This window comes from Sphaerodactylus townsendi, linkage group LG07 (assembly GCF_021028975.2).
Source record: "Sphaerodactylus townsendi isolate TG3544 linkage group LG07, MPM_Stown_v2.3, whole genome shotgun sequence".
Lineage (NCBI taxonomy): Eukaryota > Metazoa > Chordata > Lepidosauria > Squamata > Sphaerodactylidae > Sphaerodactylus > Sphaerodactylus townsendi.
The window spans coordinates 21,390,413-21,417,672 of NC_059431.1; the positions used below are offsets into that span (position 1 = coordinate 21,390,413).

At 43.0% G+C, this 27,260-nt stretch overlaps 2 protein-coding genes across 5 annotated transcripts in view; both read right to left on the reverse strand.

The window, feature by feature from the left end:
* The window catches only part of NADK2 (NAD kinase 2, mitochondrial), a 36,460-nt gene extending 14,304 nt beyond the window's left edge, over nt 1–22,156 (reverse strand). For 2 of the 3 annotated variants that reach the window (XM_048502724.1, XM_048502722.1), the window contains exons 1-3: nt 9,738–10,327; nt 1,079–1,167; nt 51–139 (exon numbers count right to left, since the gene is read on the reverse strand). In XM_048502724.1, the coding sequence (XP_048358681.1) occupies nt 51–139; nt 1,079–1,167; nt 9,738–10,094 (535 nt within the window). In that variant the 5' untranslated portion in view covers nt 10,095–10,327. Of the gene's footprint in view, nt 1–50; nt 140–1,078; nt 1,168–9,737; nt 10,328–22,149 lie in introns of those variants that run through there. The other variant, XM_048502723.1, reaches the window with a different exon arrangement.
* Nucleotides 17,973–27,260, reverse strand: part of RANBP3L (RAN binding protein 3 like) — a 46,652-nt gene continuing 37,364 nt past the window's right edge. Inside the window, exons 13-15 of one of the 2 annotated variants that reach the window (XR_007244997.1) lie at nt 26,151–26,325; nt 24,185–24,335; nt 17,973–19,189 (exon numbers count right to left, since the gene is read on the reverse strand). Coding sequence is in view for 1 of the 2 variants with exons in the window: in XM_048502725.1 (XP_048358682.1) it covers nt 19,146–19,189; nt 26,151–26,325 (219 nt within the window). In the remaining variant the exon portion in view is untranslated. The remainder of the gene's footprint in view (nt 19,190–24,184; nt 24,336–26,150; nt 26,326–27,260) is intronic. The other variant, XM_048502725.1, reaches the window with a different exon arrangement.

The window sequence follows — 27,260 nt, forward strand, 5'->3', positions numbered from 1 at the left end:
CACAAGTCTATTGTAACTCAAAGTACCATCCCCCACTCACAAGTTAATACCTCCTGCTGCTATAATAGCATCAGCCCACCGAATGGTTTCTTCATTATATTCTCTGCGTTTCACAAGCCGTACCTCAATCTTCTCATTCCTAGAAGGTTTATGGAAATATGAGGTCTCATGAGTCAGGTTCAGGAATCAAGAATGCAAGCTTTCAAGTTAAAAATACCAGGTTATTAAAGCCAGACAATAGCTCCAAGGGGAAAGCAGACAAGTTAACCATGTACACTGAGTATAGCAGCGTGAAAATAAGCATCATGGAAGGTATTTGTAACTTGCACAGTAATCACTTCATAAAAAGCCTCCAGCTATTTACGCTGGACAGCAATTGGCCCAGTGTTTCTCTCCACCTTTCCACAATAGATGTGACCCACTCACCGATCAACACACACGAGACGATTTTTGGGTTGTTAGGAAATAAGCCCATTTGGTATCAACAGGACATACTAGAGCTTGCAGTCGAACATGAGCTGACTTGGTGAAAATGTAATGTTATTTAAAATATTTATCCTGTACCTCCCTTTATAAGTATTTAGGAGGTGGCTCACAAAGTAGTGAAGGTCATCAACCAAGATATACAACACAGTTCATCCCCCAACCAAATTGAATTAATCTTAATATTATATTCAATAGGATACAGGTTCAGACAACTCACATACTATTGAATAGTTGACTAAATACTAATGAGCTTTGAGAATACTGGACACAACTAACATAACTGTCTATGCAGCGAAATGTTTTGCTTCTTTTTCTACACAGACACTTTATCCTTTTGCAGAAACATAAGATGCTTCTGAAATTCAAACTTTCAGAAGGAACATATGGTGTTATGCTGGTAGCGGCTGAACAGAAAATGACTGAAGGACCAGGCTGAGTGTTTATAATCTCTTCTGTGAAAAACGGCTTTGCTCAAAGTCATCATCATAACATGTATTATTAGGACAGATATTAGAATTATGCTCCAGATATCAAGAATTCTGATCACTAAGATAATTTCCAACTAGTCAAAATTCTTGATACATACCCTTACCTTAAACTGTCGACAACGTGCTCCACATTTTTAATATGAATATGATGTCGCTCAAGTAGCCCACTGTAATTAGATCCCTTTAACGCAAGCTGCAAAAGATAAAGCTACCTTTTAGCAAAGAAGGCAACGGCCCCCAAAAACCACTGCAACACAATGTCAAGCTTTGAAAAATTTAGGATTTCAAACCCCAAGATTAGTGACAGAATTCATACTGTCATAAACATGAAAACTAATTTCATAAATATCCTGATGTAACTAAAACAAGCAAATGTTAACATATCTTCATCTAATACAGTGGTTCTCAACCTGGGGGTCGGGACCCCTTTGGGGGTCAAGCGACTCTTTCACAGGGGTCGCCTAAGACTCTCTGCATCAGTGTTCTCCATCTGTAAAATGGGTAAATTGTTAGGGTTGGGGGTCACCACAACTTGAGGAACTGTATTAAAGGGTGGCAGCATTAGGAAGGTTAAGAACCACTGATCTAATATTTAACGTTAACATCCTTGAAATGAGGCAAAAAAATTTTAAAAGGCCGCAAATTCTGTATACAAGATTGTAACAACCTTTAACCATCTTTACAACCACGTGTAATTGTTACCAGTATGTCTCCATGTCATGTTCCATATGCTGATGCTTACATTTCTTAAGTCCTTTCATAGTCTGGGTCTTGTAAAGTCTATCTCTCCCATCTAAGTTCTAAGCCATTTATGTTCAAATGGTTAGGTCCTGATCCAAAAGCCACTTCTTCATGAAGTTAGAATATTCACTGCAAAAAGCAAGGCCATTACTATAACTGCAAGGCTTTGTGATGCTCTCTACCCAGTGTTGTGAAGGAAACTGATTTTGGATGAATGTTTTGTTTCACTTTGAGTTGTTAAGTGCTGCATTCATGAGTTAAATTGGCTCCATCTATTACACTGTCTGAATGCAGGACAAGCAGGACACAATTTCAAAAAATATTGGCCCCTTTTACACTGTTGCTACCAATGAGATGAACACATTACAACGTTTCAAAAGCAGCTAAAAATCAAACCATTTTTGACGGAGGAAATTAGTACCTGGATCTGCAATTTAGAAATACAACCTACCCTGATAATCATGTACTGAAGACAAATGCTTTGCAGCCAGATGTATTTTTCATTCTACTCAGTATATAACTATTTGACAGTAGAATACACTGCCTCATCAGCTGATAGTTTCCTCCTTCCCCTTTTTAAACAGAGGCGGGATGCTCATCTGTCTGTCAAGAGTGCTTTGATTGTTGGACCGGAAGACCCTTGTGGTCTCTTCCAGCTCTATCATTCTATTACTGACTTGTAATGGATAGTCCTGCAAACTCTACATCTCTGCAAAGCTTTACACCTCCAAATTTAGTTCTGAAAAAGTTTGATACATTTATTTGACTGACTCCATCAAATATTATTACAAACAATTTTATGAAAGAGGTTCCCAAGCTGAATCGCAGAAATTGCAGATGACAGACTATAATCAAGGACACAGGCATCTACACGACTACAGTTGTACCGCAATGAGAACTCCTACGTTCTTACGAAGGGAATAGAGACGTGGTAAAATGAAATTATTCTGGAGAGCATTTTTCTATAAATGGAACAGGCTGGAGTTTATTTATTTTTTCCCTTTCCTTCTCCTATTACTTGTATCATGATGCTTTTATAGCATTGTTCCTCCACGTAATTTACTTTTACTGCATTGTTTATTGTATGTTTCATACTAGTCCCGATTGCATTGTTTTACAACCTACCTTGAGTCTCAGTGAGTTTTAAATAATGTTTAAACATCATGGGGTATGGAGGAAAAGGTCACAGAAACATAAGCACTCCGGATGATTTCTGCCGAAGGACTATAAAATTTCACCAGTTCAGCAATCACATTATTTCTACATTTCTCCCAGTTCAGGCTCACTGCCTCTACCTCGCTTCTCAAGCCATCCATCTCTGGCTAGGAAAGTGTGCCTGACATTTTTAAGAGCCAGTGTTTGAAATACATCATTTATTAATATAAAGTATATAACAAAAGATATACACAAGCCCACTAATTCTGACTGGGCTTGGAAGCCGAAAAGTGTTTGATATTTTGCTTCCTATTTGAAAGAAGTAACATACAAACGATTTGTACCTATTGTCTAGAAAGGAATCTTTATTGCAGGGGGTGGGTGGGTGCATGTATAGCAACTGCACGACCCTAACCCATGACACAGATGAAGCTTGATATTTGGGATGAGGCAGTCTATGCACCTCTTGGTATTGCCAGAGGCTTTTAAAGGATTTGTTCTGCCTGCAGTGGAGTATACTGGAAGCTCACCCTGATTGTTATTGGAATTAAGATTAGTTTCCACTAGCAACCTGGCAACTGTATTTGTAGAGCACAGGCATGAACTTCAGTGTGCCTGTAGAAAACTGAGATTAGAATATACTGAGTTCAAAAATATTAAGCATATCAAAGTGTGTCATTAAACTCACAGAAGAAAAACTGGAAAAAATCTACCAGACATAATGGATGGTGGTTTTCACACATCAACATCTCTAGGGAGCAAGTACTTCATTCCAGTTCTCTGTAGCTTTTAGAATTCTGGCCGGCCAACCTGTTTACTTGATTGTAAGCACTTTGAAGGCTGCACAGAATTACAAATATTGACTGATTAAATGGAGAGAATACTGTGTGAATGCTACATCTTCCAGAAGTTTAAACTGAATACAAGCTACATTCACAGAATTCACAAAATAGTTTGTACATATCAACAGAAAGCTAGATTTCATCCTAACTCTACAGCTGTACAGGCAATATAATGAATTGTTAAATAAACAGGAAATGACCTATCTGCTAGAAACAGGAGAAGACAGGGGAGTTGAATGCCCCTTAAGAGAGGACCCTAATTGTCACTGGATTTGTTGTGATGACAGAATACCTCATGCCCCATCATTCCAACTGGATTATAGAAGTAAATGTAACAGCTGCTGCTTTTGATTTGTAGGAAGGCTTCCCATGTGTGACCTTAAGTGTGAAATGCCATATTCGACTTTTCTTCTAATGCTAGTAAAGCAGTGCTTCAATCTATAGATCTCCTCATGCAGCAGTAAGCAGCTCCACTTGCTCAAGAAGCAAAATCTTGTGATATAATTCAAGTGGCAGTTGACAAGCCTACAAAAATGCCAGCCTACCATTTGTGCGGGGTTTTTACCTGAAAGTGACATATATGTGGAATGTAGTTAGGGTGCCTGTGGTCACAGTGGACGCTAAAAAGTCTGACAATCCAGTACCATATATACAACAGCTTTGTTTTCAAGAACTGCTATGGAAATAATCCACACAAATCTGAACAGGTACCAGATTGGTGCATTTAGTTTAATCACGTGATCCAGGATACCAAGATACAAAATATTCTATGGAATGTTACGGCTTCTTAAATATCTTGTCAATGCAAGGTATTGAACTTTGGATTGAACTGTGTTCAAACAAAAGTGTTTCACCAATGGAAGATGGGTCTAAAAATCTGACCTTTGGAATGTCCTATCAGATCACAATGTAAACACTCACTATCAGAAGCCAAGCATCTGCAAACAAAGCCAGCCTGGTGGGATCAAAAAATGGCCTGGCAAAGACACATTCCATTAAAAATAGTGCTAAAAACATGCTTCCCCCTTTACCTATGTATAGAAATACTCACACAGATGCTAGTTAACATATGCTCTACATTTAAGATACCAAAATAAGCAGGGGAAGAGCACTGAGAACACCAAGGTTAGTGTAGAATTGTGTTAACATTAGCTTACAACTATCCTGTGAGGTCCACACAAGGATCCCCAACCTTCTCAACTTCCCCCACCCTCAGAGTCCAATTCTGCCTGGGAAGGTTTATTCCCTGGGTTGCAGTACCCATGTGGAATAGAAGCTGCAGAGGAAGGACAGCAAAACTGCTCCCATCTTGCTGTTCCATCAGTGGCGTGCTACTGTCAAAAGAGGCAGGAGGTAACAATTTCATCCCATTTTCAGCACAGCCCCCGGCCCACTCCACAGATCCCTCAATCCCATGATTAACCTTTCCCTGGGTTGGGAATAGCTGCGGGACAGAGGTGAAAGCCTGGAAGTTTGGCAACTGTCAGCACTTTCTAATGACAGCTTGTGGAATCCAACTCAAGAGAGTCAGGGCAGCTGAATTTTCTCATCATTTCCATCAATTAGATGTCAGTTGTATTTAGAGCATTTTCCCCTTCTTATTGCAAATGTAGCGAGGTCAGCAAATATATTAGACAAGTTAACTCAAATGGATCAGCATCACTTCAAATCAGTTTGATGGAAACTAAACCCAAACTAATTTTACAGTATGTATAAAGAAACTTGCATTGAGAGCTTAGATGACCAAGTCGAAGATTAAGAGGGATAAGAAATCAGTGTTAAATTACTAATGGCTTTTTCTGCAACACCCTTCAGAAGCTAATCTCTTGGTGCAGTACTTAATCCCCACCACTAAAAAGTAAACAGCTAAGAGAATCAATTAGGTGATAAATATAGCAATTAATGGAAAATTACCCTTCTCTGACAATACAAAAAACGTATCTAGTTAGGTCTTTGAATATTAGTTATGTTCTGAAGAACTGTACAAAGGACTTTAGAAAAAACAAATTAAAAAACAACAACATTGTTTCAAGAAATTGTTTTAGTATCTTTTTTGGTGAGAACACACAGGCATTCACATCATCAGCATGCAGAACTTACAAAACAGTGGGAAAAGAAAGCCTGAGATCCTGCCAAGAAATGGCAGAATCAGAGTTAACAATATTCTGATTAGCAGCTACTGTCTCCACAGCCTGTGCACAACAGAATATCACAGGCAAAGTTGTATCACTTTGAGGCAGCATCAAGATAATCCCCTCAGCTACCGTGTGAAAAACAGTAAGAAGTCTAGAATGGAAAATAAGAGCTTAGTGGCCCATTATTTCATACACAGGATCTTGGCCCTGCTGCTCAGTTTTGATGATGGTACGAAAATACCGCTCCGCATTTAAATTAGAACTGGTTTTAAAGCCCTGTTATAGTCAAAAGTGAGATGAGATGGAAGAGAAATACTCCTATTGTCTAAAAAAACTGTCTACTATAGGTCACTTGCCTTAAATGGAACACTAATAAATCAAGGAAGGAGATGCTGTAAATCATAATAAAAAACGGCATGCTGCATCCAGGTGCACAACTTCATTCAAAATGAGCCAGGAGATATGATACAGAGAGCAGACTGATTGCCAACATTACACATTACAAAGAGAACACAGTACCCTTACTGACCTTGAAGGCAGTGTTATATACAGGTCTTCAGGGGAGTTACTTTGTTCTTTATGCTATGTATAGACAATGCAGCAAGCATTATTAGACTGGTAGACAACACTGTCACAGACACTGCCTAATTACCATGGAACCTTGGCAGTAACTACCATGTGGATATCAGTCTTCACCTTCTTTGCTCATGGTGCAACCGTTTCCCCAAAACGTTATCCTTCTTCACACTTCCACCATATCCTTCTCCTAGGTTGATTCCTCACATGCAGAATAATGCACTTTCAAACTGCTTTCAGTGCTCTTTGAAGCTGTGTGGAATAGCAAAATCCACTTGCAAACCGTTGTGAAAGTGGTTTGAAAACACATTATTTTGTGTGTGCAGAGGGGGCCCGAAGTACCTGGACCTACTCTTTACCTCTTTTTAGAGTCAAAGACTAACGAAATAGAATAACAGTGGTACACATTCAAGCCTTCACAACACTACCCTGCAATAAAGACATCGGCCCTGAAAACTGCTGCGCAATTAGCTGATCTTCCAAATGACACCAGTGTGGCCAATGCTGGGATCAGTAGTCATTCAGATACGTGTCTCCTGGAAAATCTGTTTTGCTCATTGCACACACAAAATTGCTTATACCAAGGTTATCAAAATAACACTAGGTAGAATGTTTGGGTGCAACTATGCACAAAGCACGTTACAAATACCTCTAAAGTATGTCATACACATGTGAAATTTGTGTAAGGTATACTGTTATAGGCTGAAAAGATCTGAAGTACCAGTAACTATGTTTAATGAGACTATGGGGGCTGTCACTTGCTAGAAGACATTTGTTCAGCGACACAATATAATGGAAATATTTCTATGTGTGCTGCAGTCACGGTCTGGGGATCAGCAACCATGTATAGTTGCCCTTTCCCTGAATGAAATGGCTACAATTTGCAATGGTCTAGAAAACCTTAGTAGTGGCTACTGTAGGTTGCCTAAAATTTCTAGGGATCAAACAGCTGATAGCCACCATATTTTAGGATGGGTGAGCCATAACACTATAGAAAAGGGAGACTGTGAAGTCGAAACTCATAATTGTATCTATATTGAGCATAACAGTAGATTTTCTAGGAGACACACACTTGAATGACTAACCAGATGCCACACACATACACAGAACATTCTGACTTTATAGAATTGAAAAGCAGCCTTGGGCAGCTGAGATCAGGAGTAGAAAAACAACAAGGTGATACTTAACTATTTCCCCACCAGCTGTTTTTTCCATTCAAAGCCCACCCTCAGCTTTTTCTCCTACAGCCAAAAAGGTATGGGTTATGATACCTGCACGTGCAATCTCCCTTGGCCCTCCCCATAGAAGGATGCTAGGAAGTCTGGTGAAAACTGCAAAACTGCACCTCAAACATCAAAAAACGTTTAAATTAAAAGTTAATTCAGTTTCTTGGGTGCCAAAGTAAGTTTCACTACTGGTAAAAAGTATTTTCTGTAAAAGTTCAAGCCCTTGATAAGTGTTATACTTAAGGCTTTTCCAACAGAAGGCACATTCAGCTAACTCCCTATTAGGGGTGTGAATTCAGACATGGTGAACAGGGAAAAAAAAAAGAGGCACCATCTCAATGGAGTCGAAAAGGCAAATCTGCCTCAGGGAAAATCCTATGGGGGATTTTTCAGGTCCATTCTACCCTAGGGGAATCTTTGTAGGACTTTGGTGAGGCTGTGGTTTGAAGTAAGGCCACCAAGTTTTCAGCACAGTTTCAGGGGATTCTCCTTAGAAGAAACCTAAAGTTTGGTAAAGAATGTATCAGGAGATTCAATTATAAGAGGCCACAAAGAGGGTGTTCCCATCCATTCTCCATTGTTTCCAATGGGAAAAACATGAAGCCCCATAAAATTGGACCCCCTATCCCATCTTACCAACTTTGTGGATTCTCGTAAGGACAGTCACCAGCAGCTACACTGCAAATATAGTGCATCTCCCTCAAAAAACCACTCCCCTAGAGTCTGGCAAAAATTTCCAATAGTTTCCTTATGTTGGGAAAAAAATTATCTCCATCATTCCCACTTCTGACATGTTATGTCAGTGTGGATCTTTGAGGGGCTGTTTTTCAAGATAGAGGCACCAAATTCTCCCTACAGGAGAGTTGCTGGTGACTCTCCTTACATGAACCCCCCAAGATCAGCGAAGACTGGGTCAGAGGAGCCCAATGGGGTATCTATTTGTTTCACTACAGATCACCACAGACATGGCAGATTAAATAAAATAACCTTGGCAAGATGGGAGTTATTTCTGATATATTCCCACTGCATTAGGCAACAGGACTGCACACAGGCCCTCATTAATAGTTTATAGATGCCCAAACACTTGCAGAAGTTACATGGGAGGAACATAAAGGGCTGAATATTGGGATAATGATAAGTTTTCATTGTTATATGCTGTTATGATGTTGCAGGTTATGACGTGACTGTTGTGAGCTGTCCTGAGCCCATTACTGGGGAAAGGCGGCCTATAAAGCAAATCAACTAACCAAGGTGTGAATTTGCTCTCCCCATGACAAACTGATTCTCAAGGAACACCTGCAACCGAACCAGTTTCCTGTGTTCACTGGGTGCACAACTGTGCAAAGGCCTCCTGAACACAAGCAACAAAACGAGTCTGTCAAATATGTTGTTTTTGATTAGAATTCAACAAAGGGATAGCAGGAAGTCATTATTTGGCTATTTTTCTTTTTCATATTTCATATTCTTTATTTTGTATTGATGTGGGGGGGTGCGAAAGGGTTTTTTGTTCTTTTGTATGTTGAGAAAATAAAAATGGTAAACAAAATAGCAAACTTAAAAAAAGAAGAGTTGGATTTATATCTCCCTTTCTCACCTGTAGAGAGACACAAAGGGACTTACAATTTCCTTTCCCTTCCCCCTTACAACAAACACCCTGTGAGGTAGGTGGGGCTGAGAGAGCTCCAAAGAACTGTGACTAGCCCAAGGTCACCCAGCTGGCTTGTGTTGGAGTGCACAAGCTAATCTAGTTCACCAGATAAGCCTCTACAGCTCAAGCAGCAGAGTGGGGAATCAAACCCAGTTCTCCAGATTTCAGTGCACCTGTTTTTAACCACAACACCACCCTAGCTCTCTTCTGCAAGCACAAAACCAGCAACCCTCAATAGAAGAGATTCAAGCCCTCCACAGTTTCTTTTTGCAAGGACCACCCCTCAATTCTGCCTAGGACATTATCCCACAACCGTGCACCTGCTGTAATGGGTGGTACCGCCGCATCCACTCCTTGAGGACCCTACTACCTCACCCCACGCCCCCCTGAGGACCACCACCTCATTCAGCAGCAATGGGCCAATATCCAATGCAGCTCACCAGCTGCTTGAGGTCCTCCTCCGAGAGGCCGGCGAACAGGTACCGCTGCTGCTCGAACTCGTAGCGGGTCGTCTTGGCCACCACCACCACCCGGGAGGGGCGGAACCCGCCGCCGCCGGCGGCTTGCGAGGGGAGCTCCGAGGCCACGTCCGCGCTGAGGCGCCGTGGCGAAGGCGAGAACAGCGTCGAGGGCCCGGTGGCCGCCGAGGGGAGCCCGGCAGAGGCAAGGAGGGTCGGGTTGGGCGTCAAGGTAAAGCGCCGCTGCTGAGGATGCTGGCGCCGTCGCGATGATTTGAGCAGGGAGCGGAGCGTGACGCAAGGGCAGCCGCCGCTGAGGAAGCCGGGGAGGCAGGTCATCGTCCGGGGACTCCCGAGCGTCCTCCGGGCCCCGCCGCTGCCGCCAACGGCCACAGAAGCGACCGCCAGCCCGCCCTCAGGCTGCGCCTCAACGGCACGGCGCACGCATACGGTCGAACAGAGCCACTGCGCATGCGGGGAAAGCCGCGCGTGCCGCTTCTCACACACACCTTCTCGCCGCCGCCTTCTGATACGCGGGGGCGCCGCGTCCTCGCTACAGCGAATCGAAAGGGGGCGTGGCCAGTACCGTTTTTGCGCAAACACCGCCGGGCCAATACTGAGCGGGGCCACGCCCACTGTTCGCTCTCATCCAAACACGCCCTCCCACTCATTCGCTCAAAGATTCCACGCCCACGCGTTTCTAAAAAGCAGACTCCCGTTATGTGTCTGCGCCTGCGCCCTCTCGGACCAATCGCCGCGAGGCGAGACGGAGCAACGCGGAATCCTTGAACGATAAGTGAGGCTCACGTTCTTGCGCATGCGCACATCTGGCACGTCAAAGGGAGGAGTTAAGAGCAGATTTAAAGGGTGGAAGATCTGTAACTTTGTTGAATGAAAGTTCATGAGCTTTGAGGCTGTCCGTGCTTGCTCGGAAACAAGCCATTGGTCGGGGCTTGTTCCCAGTAAAATATGAATAACTGTGCCGCAGTTATTCCTCCAGTCTCGTGGATTTTTAAAGCAGAGTAACTGCGTAAGCCTGAAATGTTGAGTAAGGCGAAGAACCAATATTGTAGCCTGCATTGCATCCACAACTAGAACTGTTGAGTCCCAAATGCTGCGGCCTCTCCTCATAAGGAAGGTGCTCCAATCCCTCAATCATCCTCATTGCCCTTCTCTGCACTTTTTCTATCTCAATATCCTTTTTGAGATGTGGCGACCAGAACTGAACACAGTACTCCAAGTGTGGTCACACCACTGCTTTATATGAGGGCATGACAATCTTTGCAGTTTTATTATCAACTCCTTTCCTAATTATTCCCAGCATAGAGCTTGCCTTTTTCACAGCTGCCATGCATTGAGTTGACATTCCCATGGAACTATCAACTAAGACGCCCAAATCCCTTTCCTGGTCTGTGACTGATAGCACTGACCCCTGTAGTGTATATGTGAAATTTGGATTTTTTGCCCCTATGTGCATCACTTTACATTTTGCTCCGTTGTACTGCATTTGCTATTTCTTAGCCCACTCACCTAATTTATCAAGGTCCGCTTGGAGCTCTTCGCAATCCTTTGTGGTTCTCACCACCCTACATAATTTGGTATCCGCAAACTTGGCCATTGTGGTACATTCTTGGGCATTCGTGGTACGGAAAACTGTTCTCCACATCTAAGGTTTAGAAGTATTTATTAAAAATAAAATGGTTACTAGTATATTTTAGCATTGCACCAGATTGAACAAGGGTTTCCAAAATAAAGGAGATGTAAACGCAAATCCTCTCTCCCTCTCCATATACCCTTGCAGTTGTTGAAAATAGGGTAGGCCATTAAAGCTTAGAAGGTTGCAATTCTCAAACAGTTGTCAGTACCTGGCAGGCTGAGTGATCTCCCTGGATGAGCACATGGTTCAAAAATGGCTGCTCTCTGCACAGCCCCAGCAAGAGGTCTGCTGCCTTTAGTGACCCAGCAGAAAGGGCGATTTCCCACTGGCGATTAATCCTGGGATAGTCACCCAAAATATCCAGGTTTCCTTGTGATCTCCCCACTGCCAAACCTTGGAACACAGATCAGTCCCATTTCTGGTGCTCCCCCCGCCCCTTATCACAGGATTTTCCTGGACCTGGGAGTTAATAGATGAGGCTACACATTTGAGGTTCCATAACTTTGGCCCCCATGAACCAAACTTCACCAAACCTGGGTGGTATCATCGGGGGGGGGGGTCTTCTAAAGATACTCTGAAATTTTGGTGCTGCTAGCTTAACAATTGCACCCCTGACAGCAGGCACCTCTCCAAGGGGTAGCCTAGACGTCTTCACTAGAACCATGCTGCAGTGAGGATGTTGGAACCTGGATGAAAAGGTGCCGATTCTTTTGAAACTTGGTTGTATCTAGATTACATTTTCAGTGGGAATTCGGCCGAGGAGGAGGAGGAGGAGGAGGAGGAGGAGGAGGAGTTTGGATTTATATCCCCCCTTTCTCTCCTGCAGGAGACTCAAAGGGGCTTACAATCTCCTTGCCCTTCCCCCCTCACAACAAACACCCTGTGAGGTAGGTGGGGCTGAGAGAGCTCCAAGAAACTGTGACTAGCCTAAGGGAAGAGAAAGAGACCTCGCCCCTCTCTTCCCAGCAATTAATCAGTTCCTTGGCCCCACCCTCTTTTGACCTGGTCAGGCTGGGTCAAGATATATTTTCCCCCTAGGTCAGGTAACTCTTCCTGATGTTTCTCTGGAATTTCTAAATCCTCCAAATCTATGATACCTGATTGGAGAAGGGGAGGAGAAAAAAGGGGGGAGGAGTTATTTTTCCACAGAGATTATATTCCTTTTATTAAGCAGGACATTAAAAAATACAGGCGTGAAAACCCCACAACTACTGTGGAGTTAAATGCTAAAATTAATCATTGCATAATCATATTATGTCAAGAAATGGCTTTAAAAGCAAATGGGGGTTCAGTTTGTTGTTTCACTGATTTTAGGGTGGGGGAGGAATCAAGTTACAGCTGGCTTATGGTGACCCCTTGTGGGTTTATTCAAGGCTAGGGATGTTCAGAGGTAGTTTGCCATTGCTTGGCTCTGCATCATGACCCTGGTGTTCCTTGGAGGTCTCCCTTCCAAATACTTGACAGGGTTGACCCTGCTTAGCTTTAGAGAGCTGACAAGATCAGGCTCATTGGGGTTATCCAAGTCAGAGCCTCACTGCTGTCAGGGATTGTCAAACGTCCAAGCTACCCACTGAAAAACATCACCCAGACTTCCTCTGAGTCATTCATCCAGAGAAATCTGATTTGCTTGTCATAGGACTGTGTATTTATATTTTTAAAAAATCAATCTTCTCTTTCTCTAAATCAGTTCTATCACAATCATGTGGTTATTATCTAGACAACCGATTGGTTCATAACTAAATATGAGATAGTCAGTGTAAGTGCAAGTAAGCCAATAAGCATGTGCATATCAGTTTCATCTGACAAAAGCAAGATGAGGAGGCCTGCCTCAAAGGAAGGGCAGATCTGAGAGGCTTCTGTAGATCAGTGGTGGCGAACCTATGGCACGGGTGCCAGAGGTGGCACTCAGAGCCCTCTCTGTGGGCATGCACAAACAGAGTGCCTCCCTCACATCTAGGCTGGCCTGGGCCGCTGGGCTCAATTATTAGCATTAAACCTAAGACCTCGTTTTGGAGAAGCAGTGTAGGTAACCCTGTTAAGCGCTGTTAAACCCCACTGATTTTCATGCAAAGAACTAAAGCATGATCCTTTACCTGGGAGTAAGCTCAGTTGCTGGCAATGGGGCTTGCTTCTGAGTCATGGGGCTTGCTTCTGGGTCGTGATTCACCCGTTGGAAGAGTTGCATGGTTGCTTCAAAGCAAAGCCACCGACTACCACCAAGCTTACTCCCGAGTAACGCACACCTCGGAGCCAACCATTTTTTTTCTAAACTAAAACCTCAGTATTCAGGCTAAATTGCCATGTTGGCACTTTGCTACAAATAAGTGGGTTTTGGGTTGCAATTTGGGCACTCAGTCTCAAAAAGGTTCGCCATCGCTGCCTTAGACTCTAATAGGTTTGTACTGCAAGCAGAGTTGCACCCTTATACATTTATTGACTCCTGTGATCTTAGAAGCATGGAACAAACTCCACTGTTACACTGGATTAATCTTATGCTCTTATGTGCAATCCTAAACAGTTAATCCAGTCTAACTGTGGTACCTGAGGTAGAGTTCCACAAAATAGAGTTGCCAGAATCCTGGAGGAAAGAACAGTAGTTGACATGTCTCATTTGCCCATTCATTTTAAAACATCTTTAGAAAATTTAAAATTAAAAACAAGGAATGGATGATAAAAATGACCACCTTTAAAAAAAAAACCTGTTGGACAGGCATTTCTGTTTTCAGCATTTCTGTGTGTATGCATGAAGAGGTTTGCTAGTAGTTTAAACAATTGATGCATTCAAAAATAACAGTAAACTGGAAACAGTGTGGCTAAATTCTGGAACTGTCACCTTCTATGGAAAGATAATATTTGAAACCAGGAGTGCTAAAGAAAATATATAAGAAACACAAACTACATTACTTTTTATTTTCCATACAGTTAACATGATTTTATTTTATTCTTTATATACTAGATTAATAAAATCTCAAACACTGCATATACGTCACTAGGTTATCCTGTGTAAATAATCTGTACTAACAAGAGCACACTTTTAAAATATAAAGCATCAAGGATAAAATATCGTATTTATGTAGTTTTACAAATAGAGCCAACATGGCCACTTTAAGATAGTGTTTAACTTTTCCATAAAGCTATAGAAGTATAAAAGTGTTTTTTCACAGCCTGTACAAGTAGCGTATTAAATATCCAGTTTGTATATTTATTTGTATATTTACTTTAAATCCAGACACACATTTTCAGAAGTAATTCTCATTCGAATCTGTAGGACCCCATTCATGTGTTTTATTCTTTAAAAATATGCATTTTGCTTTTCCCTCATTGAGCTTTCAATAAGATTAAAATTGGATATTAATATCTACATTTCCGCCTTACTGTAGGAATTAGTGCCATAACCTGAAGTCTGTGCTCCTGGGGAAAATGTTACTGACATTGTGTATCTTCCATATGTTAGGCATTTTCTGATCAGAAAGAGGAGATCTGTTTGCCGGACCTTTCCTCAAATTGATTGAAAGAAGAATGGCCGTGCAATCCAGAACAACGTTACATCCTTCTAAATCCATTGAAGTCAGTGGGTTTAGAAAGTTTAGGATGACACTGTGCATTTAGATTCTTGACACAGGTTCTTTGCAGGACTTTACCTGTTAGGTTACAGACCTTGAATTGGACTGTGAATTAATGGGGAAATGCTGCAAAGAACAACACATGCCCTATGGAACAACCCATGCCCTATGACCTCTTGTTAAACTGATTAGCTGCTGAGCTTTGCAAACAGCTGTCGTTGACTCTTGTGGTGTATAGCTTTGCTTCTAGAGACAGATTTGTTCCGGAGAGGTCTGAAGGTCGTGTGGCTTTCATGAGCAACAGGACATAAGGGTGTGAGACATAAGACAGGACATAAGGGTGTGATAACGGTCTGTGACACAGGCAATCTTTGCCTTTGCTGCCCTTGAGCACCCATTTGCAATGATCCTTCAGCCCTAGACCACCTGACCAAATGTGATGGCCACATTCTGTTAGCTGGAGATGTTTTGTCAACAGGAAGATTGACATCCTTGTAGGAACAAGCATCTCTTCAGACTTGTCAGCTCATGAGTCTGATGAAAGAACAGATTTGTCTTTGAAAAACTTGTAGAGCGTGATGGTCCTTTGCTTGAAGGAAACTCTTCTAACACCTGCTAACATGTACTGTGTGTGGTTTGGAAGAAATTATTCAGGGCCTTTTTGTAAATCTCTATTACCTGCTGGAGATAATGAGTAATTCACCATGTATGAAAAAGACACGCTGAATGTAGCTATGATAGTCTAGTAAAAGGAGCTGACAGAACTGAGATTCTAATTCTAACCCTAACTGTGGAGCTACGCAGGGAGAGAAGGTAAGTGTGGGGAAATAAAATGGAGGCGTCTCAGGTGCCTCCGTGGGCCACAGCCACTCCATGCTGAGGGACCTCCATGGGCTGCAGCCATTCTGGGGCCGCTCGCACTTCAGTGTGTGAACAGCCCCGGGGCTACACTGGCATCATATATGCTGGTGTGCAGCCACTGCGGGGGCCCACGCGGAACGGGCCGTGGTGTTCCCCAATAAATGAAGGAGGTACAGATGGGCAGATGTTGGAACTCATGAATGGGTCAAGGGCCCTGCTACCATATGCCTGGCAAATGGAAGGAGGTTTGAGGGTGGAGATGGGGATGGGAGGCAGCAAAGTCACATGCACCATGGTAGATCTAGGAATCACTGGAAACTCTATAGAAAAACCCAAAGAATTTACAACAATTCCTAGAGCTACCCTTCATCACTTCCAAGTTTTCCCTGGAAGTGACTTAAGGGTGCGTATGCCACCACCTTCCCACTGCCTCTCCGATAGGTAACAGGACTCAGGCAAGGGGCGGAGACTGGCAAGCCTGGTCTGACACCAACTTCCTCTGACTTTCCCTAGCCACTGCTGCGGGAGGGGGAAAGGGATATGTAAAGCCTTCCAATTGTGCCAAGCATATGCATTACACACAAGCTCCCTAGAGCAACTGGTTTAGGAGAGTGCCGTTTGGGATGAATGTGCTCAACCTAATTCAAGCCATACTATCTGTGGCTGATTATCAATAAAGGGCACCTATGTAATGGGAATGAAATGGGCAAAATGACTGGGGATAGCAGCAGACTCAATTATTGACATGAAATGGAAAGGAAGGAAGGTAGACCACATTGCAGGCGAGATGTACATATGAATGGTATTAAAAGGCACTATACCCATAAGAAATGCTATACATGAACAGAAGGAACAGACACTTTCAGACCACAAGATAATGGCTCAGTTTTGTACACTAATGCACAAGTGGCAAACCATACCAGCAAAAAATAGGTACCATTATAAACTATATTTTCCTAAATATTCCAATTTTTTCTCTTTAAAAAGCAGCTATTAATAACATTTATTGGCTTCAATCAGAAGTTCTGAAAATATTATTTGGACTATTGTGTAGCCAAAACAGAGGGATACTTGCCTATCAAAAAAGTATTGACTTTTAAATTTTGCATGTCAATATTAAAGCAATCACCTCTGGCATGGGCACCTCACACACGTAAGCCAAAGTTTTCAGTGGGATTTCAGACTATATCAGGTGTAATCATTTGCACATGCAAATATATAACTGATTATACAATCATCTATGTAAATCAGGCAACAGATGGTTTTGATCATATCGCTGTCTTGTTATCTTTCCTCTTGAAATCTTCACACATCACCTAATGCTCATGTTATATCCGTAGCAAAACTCTGACTGTGCAATCCTGAACAGAGTTACACTTTCAAACTCACTGACTTCAATGCATTTGGAAGAGCGTAACTCTGCTTTGAATTGTGTTATTATACTGTAATTCTAAGAACGCTTTCCTGGAAGTTAGCCATGCTGACTAAAGGGGGACTTATTTCTGAGTAGATCTTTATTTAGATTGCTTCACTGCAGGGCAGGATTGCCAACTCCAGGTTGGAAAATTCCTGGAGATTTGGGTGTGAAGCCTGGGGCGAGCTTGGTTTGGGAAGGGGAGGGAGGTCATTGAGGGATAATACCATAGAGTTCATCTCAAAACCTGTTATTTTCTCCAGGGTAATTGATCTTTGTTGTCCGGAGATCACTTGTCACTTCACTCTAGGCCACATTTAGAGATCGGCAATCTTTTTACATGGTCATACAGTGGCTGTCTACCCATAAGAACATAAGAACAAGCCAGCTGGATCAGACCAGAGTCCATCTAGTCCAGATCTCTGCTACTCGCAGTGGCCCACCAGGTGCCATTGGGAGCTCACATGCAGGATGTGAAAGCAATGGCCTTCTGTGGCTGTTGCTCCCGAGCACCTGGTCTGTTAAGGCATTTGCAATCTCAGATCAAAGAGGATCAAGATTGGTAGCCATAAATTGACTTCTCCTCCATAAATCTGTCCAAGCCCCTTTTAAAGCTATCCAGGTTAGTGGCCATCACCACCTCCTGTGGCAGCATATTCCAAACACCAATCACACGTTGCGTGAAGAAGTGTTTCCTTTTATTAGTCCTAATTCTTCCCCCCAGCATTTTCAATGGATGCCCCCTGGTTCTAGTATTTTGAGAAAGAGAGAAAAAATTCTCTCTGTCAACATTTTTTTTGGTACCCAGAATCCCACTCAGTGGGGCTGACTCCAGTGGTGCGATTCAGCAGGTTCGCACCACTTTGGCAGAACCAGTTGTTAAAATGGTGCTTGTAAACAAACAGTTGTTAAATTATTTTAATCCCACCACCGGAACCGGTTGTTAAATTATTTGAATCCCACCACTGGCTGACTCCCAGAAAAGCATCCACAAGACTGTACGGGTGGTGATGTCAATTGAGAACAATCAGAGAACAGTCCTCTGTAGAGTCACTTGAGGGTAATTGATTTCAATGGGTTTAGACTTGGGTTACTTTTAGAGGATTGCACTGTGGGACACCCTTCATGTTATATGTACAGCTGATAATGTAGCACATTTTACAAAGGAAAAAAAATACAATTTTAATGAAACAATTGTTATATTTATAGACCTAGACTAGATTGTTGTCCCCTGTAATAAAATGTACAATCCGTAGGTTTCGAGCACAGAGGGATCTTACGGAGTCAAATATGCATTACTGGATTGCTGTATAGTCTTTTCCCACGTCTCCCGGGTGTGTCATATATTCATCTGCAAAGTTCTGTTTCTACACGTAGATTATTATTTTCGTTTATAGTCCAGCTTTCTCACTGTGACCATATTTGCTGGATGGAGGGATTGTCTACAATAGCCCTACTATACACAAAGTATTTGGGCATGTTTAAAAATTTGTCCAAAGTGGATTTTGTGCAGATTTTCACAGACTGCCAGAGTATAGATAAATCTATTTAGAAAGAAGGATTCCATCAATGTGATGAACGAAGCTGGACTGGGGTGATCTTTTTCTTTAAAATGTTTCTTACAGTTGATTCATAGCAAAACTTGAAACTTTTATAAAACACACTTCTGAAAGAACCGGGGCTGCTCTCTGATACCTATCTTAGCCAAGGAAGAGGAATGATAATGGGAATCCTTAAAGTGCATCTTCACATATCCTCAATATATTGCTTCTCATGTCAACCTGGAAAAGGTAATCTTGGCCTCATTACTAATAAAGGAAATGCAGAGAACTTCCTCACAGCCATGAGATCACTGAGTTTCCATTGTTATTGCTTGAATTAGAGGTAGTACATTGTCACGAGCAAACCACGGGCTGTCTGCGGATCCATCGAGAATGATCTGGGGAAAGAAACAAAGCTGCTGGTCACTTGACATATTCACTGAAAATCAGTATCCGTTGAATCACAAAATGTTACTTGTATAAATAAAAAGAATACATAAATGTTAGAGATGAAAATTCAGATAGAAACTGAACTAGAGATCAGCACAAAAGTAGGGAAGAACTATGGAAATGTCCGGGACTTCTTTCAGAATAAGGGTCAAAGTACTCAGGTTGCACTGGCATTTCCTTGCATCGCCTTGGAAAGCACCCATTCATGGCAGTTTGGTTTGAAGTAGAAGATTGCGATGGAAACTGTTCCAGGTCTCTCCTCCAAGTTGGTTCTGTTCACAGTCAGCAGAAGACTCACTTCTCCCACCAACTGTCCCTTTGTGTGTGTGCGTTTGTAAAGTGCCATCAAGTCGCAGCCAATGCATACTGACCCTGTATTATGAGCCAGAGGCGTACTGCGGCAAAATGGTGCCCGGTGACAAAAACCACTCCAGGTGCCCCCCCCATGCGGAGCCCTGCTTACTCACGAGTTGGGCTCCAGCCCCTCTTTGTTGCCTAGAAGCTGGGCGTGAGGGAAACAGTAAAGGGGGGCCAAACAGTAAAGAAAAATTCTAAACAGAGTAGTGGAAGGCAAAAGGAATAGAATGTTCATGTGACCAAAAGGCGTGTGCTCGGGGACACGGGGTACCCCATGTCCCTAGGGCCATGCACCACTGTTATGAGATGGTCCTGGTGCAGCCTGATCCTGTCATGTCTCCCAGCTGGGATGCAAAAGCCTGTCTCTTGAACTGCTTTTCCTTGCTTGCTAGTTAGTTTTACTTTCCCGGCTATTTTGCTTATTAGACACCTGCTTGCTTTTGTACTTCAAAGCATTGGTAGTATGGGTTGGTTTGTTCTAATGAAGCTGTGTCATCTCCTTCCCATGAGAATTGTGGTGTGTGTGTGTGTGTGTGCTGTTGTTGTTTCCCTTTGGGAACTGGTACCAAGGGGAAGTGTTATGTGATATGGATAAGACATGGAGACAGGGTATAATGGGAGCTGTTTTGGTGCCTAATTCTCAGTTCTGTCAATGAAGTCTAAACATCTTATCTTGATGCTGTTTCAATAAAGGAAATCGTTTGGACAAGAAGTCCTGTTATTGAATAGTCCAGGGGCATGACACCATAGGGATTTCAAGGCAAGAGAAGTTGAGAGAGGTTTGCCATTGCTTTCTTCTGCATAGTGACTCTACAATTCCTTTGTGGCTTTCTGTCCAAATATTAACTAGGGCCAACTCAGCTTAGATTCCAAGATCTGACAAGCCTGAGCTAACCTGGGCCATCCAAGTCAGGGCAAACAGTACTTTTAGATATAATTTAATAGCTACTTTTTGGTCATACAGGCTGGCTGTATCACTCCTGTATCAGTCTTTTAAAGACTGATTTTAGATTGTATCAGTGTTTTAAAAATTAATTATGAATGACATCACCATAAAATAAAGTGTATTTGTTTTTAGGAAGAGTGTTTTTAAAAACAAGTGCCTTCCTATTTTCCATGGAAACTATTCATGATGGAAAAAATGTTTCTATCTAGGTTGCATTGGTCCAGGATGGACTTTTTATTAGTCAGTTGAGTTGGCCTATGCATGTTGATCCCACACTGGGCAAAAGGTAGCTGGGGCTAAGTATCTTTGAAAGAAATAGAACAAAACAAACTAACTTGCCCCAATAGTTTCAAAGGACTTCAATGAACATATGCAAATTTACATGGAACTTGCTCTCTGGAAATGGGCATACTCTTAAATGTGAGAGCATGAAATTCTAGCTTTAGCCAAACCATTCTTGGATGGTGGCCAGTTAGGCTGCCAGCCAACCAGTAAATAACCCTAGTTTTGGGGATATAGTGGTGCAGTTACTCATAAAGTTAGGAGCCTCTTTGGACTATGTGTGGCTTTTCAACTGGGCTCTGTTTGGAAGCCTGCCGAAACTAAGGCTCTCCATTCCCTGACTCTTCTCCCAATGCTTCCAGGTACTGGCAGGATCCAGAATTTTTGATCATAAGAGTTAGTAAGCCTAACCAGAAAGCCCGTGCCCACAGATGTATTTCTGTGAACATTTTCATTGTAAGCTATTTGGCAGTATTTCACATCAGATTTTCTCATCAGGTCACAACTAAATGATGCAAAATGTGCCACCCCAGACTGGCAAACTGACATATCAAACATAGATCGTAAATGAAATCAGAAAAGTTTGAACATAACCAAGGAAGATAACAATATTCTTAGGAATGATTCTTAGTACAAAGCTGGAGTGGCTCAAAGGGTTAACTCTCTGAACTGGAAAAATGGAACTTTCAAGAAAGGAGAATTTTGAGTACTCAGTACACGTCGTCCACGCGGCCCTTTCACGCCTGCCAATTATTCAGAGGCCTCACTCATATTACCCCTTTTGTACATCTTTTACATCAAGTCTAGTCCTTCAACAGAGGAATGTGCCAGAGGTTACTTTCAAATTTTCCATTACCTGCTGAGGAGGCAAGTTATGTTTCTTTAAAACTGAAAAGCAGTTTCCCTATTCAGCACCGCGTTTGAAACATCAATGAAGTCCCCTGGCTGTTTGTTTACACTCTGAATTTAGATCATAGCCTAGGAAACAAAACATGGCCCCTGAGTTTTTATTCAGACAAATTTTAATCCTTCTCTTCAGTCCATGTTGTAAAGTAAAAGGAAAATGCAGTGACCCCACAAAGTGGTCTTGAATATAAAGTGGTTCTCAAGTGGTAATATGGAGCACATCTTTAGAAAAAGTCTGGTAAATTCTGATCAAGGACTACCAGCCAACATTGTACCAAAGGAACAGCCTTTGCTGCAGCAACAGGAGTTTGGCAGCACCTTAAAGACTCATACATCTTTTTCTAGCAAAAAAAGCTTTCATGGACTCAAGTCTACTTCATCACATTCATGAGGTAGGTCCTCACTTAATAGATACACACACACACACATTTATGTTAAACCCTAATCCTGTTAAAAGCAGAGTGAAAGATTCATAAAACACAAGAACAGAGTGAGACATAACAATTATGTAAAATTCAAATACAATAAAGAAAACCACAATGGTTGCTCATAACCGTAATAGGTGATGATTCAGTTCTTCTAATTTTGTTAAACTAATTAACAGCCATAATAGCTGAGGATCCCAAGCCCTTGTGAAGCCTTAGTAGACACTTCAACACATCCTAATTCAGCATTTTCATGCTAGAGGCTTCCTTTTGTAGTTCCTGCACTGGAACATACCAGTTTCGACTGTCCTATCTGACTTTCCAGAGGAGGTTAATAAAAGACTGCAATTTGTTTACTAAGTTAAAGGTAAGATCCAATCTGGGTAAAGACTGCTGATGTGCAAGTTAAACAATCATGTTGACAAGCAAAGGTCTCTGACCCATGATTTGGAGAAAACATTCAAGGGTCAGCAGGCAAAGATAACAGACTCCATGGGCCTTGGGGAACATCCATGCTGTAACACAAATGTTGTTCATTTTAATGGGGTTTGCACAGAAGGTTCTCTAAGTGGGTGCATGTATAAAATAGTGCAGTAATATAAATGTCAATGATCCTGAATTCCTATTAGGAGTGTGCATTTGGCAAAGCCTAACAAAAAAAAAATGGCAGCGATATAAGGGAGCCAAAAAGCAAATCCCCCAAAATACCCTGCCACCAAAAAAAAAAAATAGGAAGAACCAGTGACATAGCTGCAATGGGGAGGGGAGGGGGGCGGTGCTGTGCCCCAGGCACGTGCCATTGAGGTCACGTGGGGGCAGAAAATTATTGGGCACATTCCAGTGGCTGGGTAGCTGCATTCCACAGCACTTTTTAATATCATAAATGATACATGAGACAGTCTAGCACAGGGGTAGGGAACCTGCGGCTCGAGAGCCGCATTCGGCTCTTCTGCCCTTGCACTGTGGCTCCAAGAGCCGAGCCGCCGGCCCCATCCTTGCCCACCCTGCAGGCAGCAGGGTGGAAGCTCTTCTGCAGTCCAGCTGAGCCGCGTGGGCTTCCCCTCTGCCGCCCGTTGGAAGCGGAAGCCTCCCGGTGGCAGCCGAGGCTGAGCAGGCTTCATCACTGCCCACCCACCACGAGCAACAGAGGCTGAGCATCCAGCAGCTTCTCAGGGTGGAGCAGAGTAAAGGTAAAAAAAAAACCTATATATCGTGTTATCTTTATTTTAAATGTCAAAATTGTTTGCGGCTCCAAGTGTTTCTTTTCCATTGGAAAACTGGACCAAATGGCTCTTTGGGTCTTAAAGCATCCCTACCCCTGGTCTAGCACAGGGTAGGAACCTGGGGCTCGAGGAGCGCGGTAATCTTCTGCCCTTGCTCCAGCTCCAAGGCGAGCCGCCCGGCCCCATCCTTACCCACCCTGCAGGCAGCAGGGTAGAGCGCCTCTTCACCCGCAGGTCAGCCCCAGGCAGCCGTGGGCTTCCCCTCTGCCAGCCCGTTGGGCCGGTGAGGCGGCGTGAGCGCGGCTTCATCCTTACCCACCCACTGCGAGCAGCAGAGCATCCATCAGCTTCTCAGAATGGAGCAGAGTAAAGGCAAAAAAACCCTATATATATCGTGTTATCTTTATTTTAAATGTCAAAAATTATTTGCGGCTCCAAGTGTTTTCTTTTCCCGTGGAAAACTGGTCCAAATGGCTCTTTGGGTGTTAAAGGTTCCCTACCCCTGGTCTAGCAAATAAATAATTGTTGCCTTTCTGTCATATTTTTCCCCAGTGGGAAAAAAAGAGATTACAAATTCACAACTTACTTTAAGATGCTGGAAGTTTACAAACAGAAACAAACAAGAATGCAAGTCCTCTGTAGTCTTACAAAAATATCAAAAATACCAAATTCTGTTTAGAGAAGAAAATATCTCAAGAATACTCTTAGGTGACAACAGAGAAGAGAGACAAGTAGTATAAACTGTGTATGTGTGTGGGGGGGGGGGAGGGTTGCTAAATAAATACATAAATAAGAACTTGTTACCAGAAGGGTTTTCGGGCAATTCTCCATCAGTGGGAGCTAAATGCTGGGAGGCAGTTTTCTGAAAACCTGAGGAATTCATATGTGATTTGTCCACCAGAACTCCACCAGCTGAGGAGTCAGGCATGTGTGAGAAGAGCCAGCAAATTGCAGTCTGGAAAAAAAATAAAGAAGCCCTGTTCAGTCATTACAATTGTGGCACTCCTGCACACCAGGAGAGTGCGCTAGCACAATCCTCAAGTACACGCATTCATCATTTTGTATGAATAAGAGAGAGATATTTATTTTTTCAACAGCGTTTGTGTCTGTCACTTTGGAAAATGCCCTGCACGTGCAAAAAAGTGAGCATCCATGTGAACAAGAGGTTTGCTGGTAGTAACACACTTTCCCGGTATATGTGGTAGATGTGCCAAACTTATAATGACTGAAAAAAAAGGTGAGAGAGAAAGCTGGCTGAAAAAGTGGTGCTGGTGGGTCTACTCTGTTGCTGAAGTGCCTCTTCGCCAAAGGGAGTGGGACTGTAGATTTGGTGGGAAGTGCTGTCATGTCTCAGCTGACTTGTGGGGTCTCGAGGCAAGACATGAACAGAGGTAGTTGGCCATTGCCTGACTCTGCTAAGTAGAGGCGTAGAGCCAAAGGCGACAGGGGGCATGACCCACTGGGCGTGCACCCCTGTGGGAGTGTGGTGAGGGCGTTCCGGGGGCGTGGCAGGGGCATTCCAGGGCGGCGCGGTTCTTTCTGGGGCGGGGCGGAGGACACACCAGTGCACCGGGTGCTTTCCCCCCCTTGCTACGCCTCTGTTGCTTAGTTACCCTGGACTTTCTTGGTGTTCTCTCATCCAAGTACTAACTGTGGCCTGCCTAGTTTCCAAATTCTGACAAGATTAGGCAAGTCTGGCCTATCCAGGTCAGGCCACGCCATCCCCCAAATACCATCATAAATGGCTGCCATGTGCTATGCCTGATCCCCTCCCAAAGAGATAGGAGATTTCTTCAGGTTGCCATCTAATGTTGGGGTTTTTTCTGTTTAGTTGATGGTGTATTTAAATTAACTTGGTTTTAATTATTAGGTTGTGACTATTTTAATCGTTTTATCTTCTGTACATCGCCCAGAGCCCTTCGGGGGTGGTGGTGGTGGTGGTGGTATAACAAGTTGAACAAATAAATAATAAATAAATATAGACTATATATACTTCATATGCGAAGGGAGCTTTGACGCTTGAAAGCTTATGCTCTGAACATCGTTTTAGTCTCTAAGGCCCCTTCCGCCCATGCAGAATAATGCACTTTCAATCCACTTTCACAATTGTTTGCAAGTGGATTTTGCTATTCCGCACAGTAAAATCCAGCTGCAAAGTGTGTTGAAAGTGGATTGAAAGTGCATTATCCTGCATGTGCAGAAGGGGTCAAAGATGCTACTGGACTAAAATCTAATTATGTTGCATCTTTTTGCTGTATGTATTTTCCTTCTCTCACTGCCATGTTTTTATACTTTGGCAATGCCATTTTCTGCATTGTTTAACATATGGCTAATATTTATGCTTTGTTTCAGATTTCTGTACTCCATGGCCTATTACATTACTTATTAGATGTCTCACCATATTGTTTGCATGTGGCTTAACACTGTGTTATCCAACTTGAGTCTCAGCGAGAAAAGTGGAGTATGAACAATGAAAATGAATAAAGAAATGCAAAGACTGCAAAGACATCTTGAGTTTCCAGTGTTCTGTCATCCAAAGAAAACTGAGATACTCTGAGGATAGTGTGACCCTTGAAACTTCCTACTGCTTAAGGAAATGGGGAGAACATAATGACATTTTCAACAATACATCACAGAATTATACATTCTTTTGGTAAGGACTACTGATTAATTAGCTCGTTAAAAGTCCTGATCAGTTTCATACAAGAGTATATTATTTTGAACACATGCCTTGGGTCGACTTTGCCTGATCATGCAAAAGAAAGCTTACCTGATTCAGTATCCTTCATGTGACTTATTTTTTTGTTTTCTTCATCATCACTGTCACAGTTTAGCAACTCTGGCTCCCCCTGGCTTGCTTCGCATTCCTGTTCAGCAAAGCTCCGTAGCGCCACCAGGCGATGATGGATTGCTGCATGCAGAGAACCGATGTCTTTTGAACTTGCCTGCGCAACACACATACACAAAAAGGGGGGCAAAGGTCCATTAGAAACCGACTGATCATCCCATTAATGAAAAGTTGAACAAAGAGATTCTGAAAGAATCCCATGTTGAAAAAGTTATTGATTTGTTTATATGCTGTTGAACCAGTCCTATTATGCATGCTGCGCTTACCCCAAGGCTCTCTGGCCCCCAGTGGGGTCTCCCTGCATGTCTCCGTTTTTCCACACAAGGAAGTACTCCACTGTTTGCTGTGAGCCTAGCTGCCGTTTTGCCTGCCCCTGCTTCTTGGTCGTTCCCAGGTGGTCAGTTGATTCCCACCTTTTTTTGAAGTCCCTTAAAAAGTTTTTTTTTGCCTGTTTTAATGTTCCATCACTCCTGTAATGGAATGCTAATATTAAATTTAAAAAGATTCCCCTGGAAACGCCTAATGAGATGTGGCCAGAACTGCTCCTGCATGGGTAGGGGGAAGGTGGAGAGGAATGGAAAGCCCCAAAGCTGGCAAAGTGGGTACTACTCTACTTTGGTTTCCCTGCACAGGCAGGGGCACAGTTGGCAAGTGGGGGTTGCCCTGCTTCTGATGTCCACATGGAGATCAGGAGTGGGACCAGCCGGGTTTCCCCATCCCCAATCTCTAGGGGGAGATCGGACGGGGTGGGACCATTTGATGCTGGCCTCCAGCTTTGAACTGCAGGCTTTCAGCCCCCATTGCTCAGTCTGATCCTGGTCTCAAGCTTAAAAACTGGAAGGCTGCAGTTTAAATCTGGACCCGGGTAGCTGAGGCCAGCATCAAACAGGTCTGCCTTGCTTCCAATCTCCACATGGAAATTGTGGGCCGGGTGAGCCAGTAGGCACCATCTCCATGGGGGAACACAATTGGGGGGCCTGGTGCTCAGGGTTAGACCCGAGCACCATTTTATAAAGCTTCAAGGTCCTCTTA